The following is a 5,118-nucleotide window of genomic DNA, read 5'->3' as shown; positions in this document are numbered from 1 at the left end:
TTAACGACTGAATTTTTCTTTCTTACTGCAGCCTTTTTTCAGCCATCTGATTAGCAATGCACAGCAACAGGTGTGGTCGGGACAGTGCCACACAGCAAGAGGAAAATACACTCACTTTCACTGGCCTTTTAAAAAAGATATTCACAATAATTCTTTGAAACCATCGCCTGGCCCATGCCTGGTGTTTGGAGAAAAAAGAAAAACCAGCCAAAAGCACCAAAAACTGCAGTTATCATTTCCACCTTCATCCTTTGCTCAACAAACACTGCATGGCATCGGTGGAAGGAACTGAAAATCGCATTTCATAGGAGAGATGCACACAGAAAGCCAGAAAACACAACCTTTGAGGGGTTGCCGTGATGCTCCCTGGAGTATAATTAATCAAACCATAATTATCATCGATGCTAACAGCTTCACTGAACTTCAGAGCACAGCCGGACCCCTGACACTAAACAGCCGACCATCTCGCATCCTAGAGAAGCTCTAATCGGTGCAACAACATGGCTGCAAGGTCACTCTGGGATTCTTTAGTTTTTGCTTTGAGTCTGAGTGAAACAAGTAACTAGATTTGATTAGCAAATCTAAATAAAAATAAGTGCATTCTGGACCTTTTCATGTAATTTCAAAAAGGGACGAGTCACGCGTAGTCAGTCACCTGTAGCTCTGACCTTAACAGTAGACTCTTTAGTCTGTAAGGACGAAAAGTGCAAGTGTCGCAGTGGGAGGGGGGTCATAAAGTTTCTTATAAACTTTGAGAAGGTGCGATATCTCATATTTGGCTTACAGGAAAACTTTAAGATCGACGTAGCATGAAACTTTTGAACAACTAAATTAAATCAAGCTTAGGAGGGGAGAAGGAAGAGAGAGAGAGAGAGAGAGAGAGAGAGAGAGAGAGTACTTTGGAGGTTAAAAGCTGCATCCCAACAGAGTTTGGACTTGTATCAGGCTCAGGATGAACTCGGACTGACCTCAGACGTGCTTTGCTGGGCACATAGTCATAGGTGGCACGTGTTCAATAGATATGGGCTTCCTTTTGTCATAATTCACAGCCAGCGTGAGGAAATATCTCTGCAACAGGGCAAAAAAAAGATTCCCTGTTCTTTACAACGGCTGGTTAGCTGTCTGCAGAGAACTGCTAGGCCTTTCCTTTCGCCGGCTCTCTCTGAGATCAATACGAGCCAAAAAACCGCTTGATACAGGTGAAAAAGCACAACAAATCAAAGACAAATTGTCTCTCTGTTTTTAAATAAAGAGAACCTGCAGCCAAGGTGAGCATCTGCTTTCCTAACACTGGCATCAGGGCCTTTTACAGTCTGTTTCCCCCTTTAAGTCTGCTTCGTAGCCACGTGACTGGGATCAGTTGTTAGCTGCTGGGTGCCAACTGGCTTTACATAAACCTGATCGTGAACTAAGCGCGTGGAGCTCAATTTTAAAATAATTAGACGGTGCCAGCTCTCTAGAAAGAGACCGGACCTCCTTCAGGCTCTGGCTGAGAAAGAGAAGCCTGTGTCAGAAAAAGCTGATCAAAATCAAAATATTAATGAAATAAAAAGCAGAATTGTGCATCACCTGTCCTGCAATCAGTGATTCTGTACGAGATCCTAACAACAAGAGGCTTTTTGTAGTTTTAGACACCATTCAAAATACTTTAGAGACCTCCCAAACACTCAGAGAGCAACAGGAGGCCTAAGCAGGGGGAGGCTGGATGTGTGTGTGTGTGTGTGTGTGTGTGTGTCGGCCACCTCTGGACCCCAGCTTCAGGATGCTTTCTAGACACCCGAGGAGGGGCCGACTGTGCGTCTGTGTTGTATGCATGTAAAGAAGAACGGGGAGGGGAGGGGGTGATCTCATCGAGGACATGAAAAAAAAAAAAAACAATAACACAAACTAGTGTATGCGCACTGAATGACAGACAAGGCAGCCGACTGGTTTACAGAAAGTTAAAGGAAAATTTAAAAACAAAAAGTTCTCACTACAAGGTTTCTTCAGTTTGAGCAGTCTTCACATTTGGGAAAAATAAAAACAAAACAAAAGAAAAACGCAGGAGCAACATCCTTATCTTCATGCTTTCAAATATCTACCGATCACATAGCCTGTACATTGTTTTTTTTTTGTTTTTTGTTTTTGTATTTTTTTCCTCGTTTAATAATCTGTACACTTGATACAATGCCACAATTGGCACGTACACAATATTGCACACTAATATGAAATGTCCTACATCAGTCAGGTGGCTTCTTCTCTTGCTGGGAAGGAGAAACCCGAGACGTTTTGGACAACGTGGAGACATAAACTCTGAAGACAGAAAAAAAAAAAAAAAGAAAAATATGATGCAAAAAGGGACATATCATGAGTGGCGAGGGCTCCCTCCCAAGGAGCCACCAAGGGGGCTGTAGCACCATGAAAAGATAGATACTGCCTTGGCCCTCTGCATCCTCTGGACTGATCTCAGCTTTGACATCTGCTCTCATCCAGCAGCTCCTAACCTTTAGTTTTTTACTCACCATCATGGTGCATATAGATTACAAAGCCATATTTTATCATTCCTGCCTACAGGCAGAGAAGACAACAGCAGGGGCGTTGCAAAGGGGGGCGGGGCCCAGGCCCTTTCCACCCACCACCGCCACACCCGTCTCTCCTTTTAGCTCCGACTTGGTGTTCCAAACTCACACTTTTAAGGACCGTAGAGGGGTGTGCAACCCTGCAAACCCCCGGTAATTCTACCATATCTCTGCCTACGATGACAACACTCGTAAATAAAAACATACAACGGTCGAGGTCACGGACCATCCGTGTGAGAGACACGTAAACGAGTGGAGTGTATAAGGCACGGGTCGTAATGACGTCAGAGAGGATGCTGTAGCCTCGCCGCGCGCTGCGCTGACGCGTCTAAGGTTTCTTTTTTTTGTTTGTTTTCTGCGTCTTGCGCCAAGAGACCTCGACCTTTTTTTTTTTCTTTTTTTTTTGCATCCCCCACACCATCCAGAGGAAAAGAGTGACAAAGAAACAAATAAAACAAAGACTTTTACCCACAGAAAACGTGGGTCTCTTAATAAGGATCTCGTTTTTTTTTTTTTTTTTTTACAGCTGATTCACAAAATCATAATTAGTACATCTAAGTTAGCACTTTTCTCCTTTAGGTTTACATGGACATGGTGCAAGAAAGTTGATATTCAATAGAGAAGCTCAGATTTATCCCACTATCAATATTAATATCATTTTTTTCCTCTTTAAAGGCCCTCTGTGAAGGCTTTTTAAATCTGTCTGAACTTTTCCAGAATTGCATGAAAGAAATACTGTCAGCTGAGCACGCTTTAGGTCAAACCAGAGTCCAACACTCCAACTTCTTCGCAAAGCATGAGCCGACATGCTGACAGGTTTATAAAAACCTTGTAGTGCTTCTTATTCCATACAAGTGCTTTTACCTTTACTCTGCGTACCTTAATAAGTAAACTTTACATCTTCTGGTTTCTGATTTTGGTTTCATAAAATCCATTATACATGATGTTCTCTTTGTGCTGATGTCAAATATTAATTCAACATGAAGACGATCGATTCATATAATAGACCTCTGCTTTTTACTTTGATTAAATCTTAGCATATATGCAGTTTGAAAACATTTACTTTTTTTTTTTTTTGAAATAGCTTTGATGTGTGCAAAATATGTCATTGATAGAGATAGGCTATAAACACTCTGTTCATTGTCATTTAAACCAAGTAGGAAACAGTTCATATCTTACAGTTCCGTCCTTGATAGCAGCGGCTTACTGTTACATGGGTGGTAAGTGGGGTGACATCCAGTAAAATGAGCGAGGAGGCAGCGGAAGGTGCTGCCATGTCTGTGGAGGTTGTGTGTGTGTGTGTGTGGGGAGGGAGGGGGGGTGATTCCCGTGGAAACTCTCGTTCTATCTTACAGTTAAAAAGTCTCGGGTTTTTCATCTTTTATTTTTCTATTCTCTCACAGTTCAGGATGCGTCTCGCTCGGTTCACCTGCGCTCCTCAGTCAGTCATCGTCTCCGTCATCCGCGCCGTGCGGGCCCTCAGGTAGCAGTTCGGAGGCCCGCTTCTCTCTACTCCGCTCCTGGATCTTCCGCATCTCCTCCGCGTATTTACAGAAGGTGTTGCCGAATTTGGACCACACTTTGCAGGGGACCGTAATGGAGTTCCGGTACGTGGGCTTCACCTCGCTCACCCGCATGAACACGCCGTACTTGTTGGAGCCCACGTCGAAGAAGAAGCGCTTGTTGTCGACCGTGAGAGAGGTGCCCTCCGGGAGCTCCGCCGGCTCCTCGTCCACGCCGTAGTCGTCGATGAGTTTGGCCAGAGCGTCGCGGAACTCGATGAGACCCTGCGCCGGCAGAGCGATGGTCTGGCCTTGCGCGCTTCCCAATCCGGGGCCCCGATTAACGGTCTGCCGGATCCTCAGGAACCGCCCCCTCTGGTTCTCTTTCAGATCCATGTAATATTTCCGATTCTCCCGCACCAGGAATTCGCTCTTCAGCGCCCGCCGGGGCTCATCCTGCACCATGTCTGGGTTCGTGGGGCCCAGCTGGGCGTAATGTTCGATAAAGTCCCCGAGATAGTCACGGAACTCCACGGCCACGGACATAGAGAGAGTCAGGCGGCTCTTGTTTCCCCCAGCGCCGACCTCGGCTATCTTTAGGAAGCGGCCTTTAACATTCTGCTTCACATCAAGGTAGAAGCGTTTGTTCTGGATGTCGACACGTTTGGAGGCGAGCTCCTCGGTGTCGTGCTGCAGCCGAGACATGGCGCCCATCGCGCCCGGGGGCAGCGAGCCGGGGCCTGCGATGGGCCCTCCGTGGTCACTGCCACTGTCTCTGTCCGCCATGATGCTGCCTCCCTGCGTTACCTTCCACCGTCTCCCTCTGCCTGCTGCAACCTCGACTGCCCGTCAAGCCGATCCGCTGCTCTATCGCGAGACGAGAGAAGAGGAGGGAGGAAAAAAATAAAAATGAAAGTAACAGGAATCTGTGCTGCGTTCAAGAACCCGCGCTGCTTTTACAACACCGAGCTTACGTTTTGTTTTATTTCATCTTTAATAAAGCAGTGTGCTGCGGAGTAAAGCCAGATTTAATCGAGATCAGATTGAGAGAGTCCAAA

The 5,118-nt window shown here is 45.9% G+C and overlaps 1 protein-coding gene across 1 annotated transcript; it reads right to left on the bottom strand.

Moving 5' to 3' along the window:
• Positions 1-868: 868 nt before the first annotated feature.
• Positions 869-4,910, bottom strand: LOC107090163 (transcriptional activator protein Pur-alpha-like). Its single transcript, XM_015383396.1, has one exon. It carries the CDS (start codon positions 4,844-4,846, stop codon positions 4,001-4,003), a length of 846 nt encoding a protein of 281 aa, XP_015238882.1. The 5' UTR covers positions 4,847-4,910; the 3' UTR covers positions 869-4,000.
• Between the last annotated feature and the right edge of the window lie 208 nt (positions 4,911-5,118).

Source organism: Cyprinodon variegatus, unplaced genomic scaffold (genome assembly GCF_000732505.1).
Source record: "Cyprinodon variegatus isolate N-32 unplaced genomic scaffold, C_variegatus-1.0 Scaffold283, whole genome shotgun sequence".
NCBI lineage: Eukaryota > Metazoa > Chordata > Actinopteri > Cyprinodontiformes > Cyprinodontidae > Cyprinodon > Cyprinodon variegatus.
This window is presented reverse-complemented; position numbering and strand designations above follow the sequence as displayed.

Excerpts from the sequence above, each read along its gene's own strand:
- LOC107090163 (XM_015383396.1), bottom strand. The coding sequence starts at position 4,846 with ATGGCGGACAGAGACAGTGGCAGTGACCACGGAGGGCCCATCGCAGGC.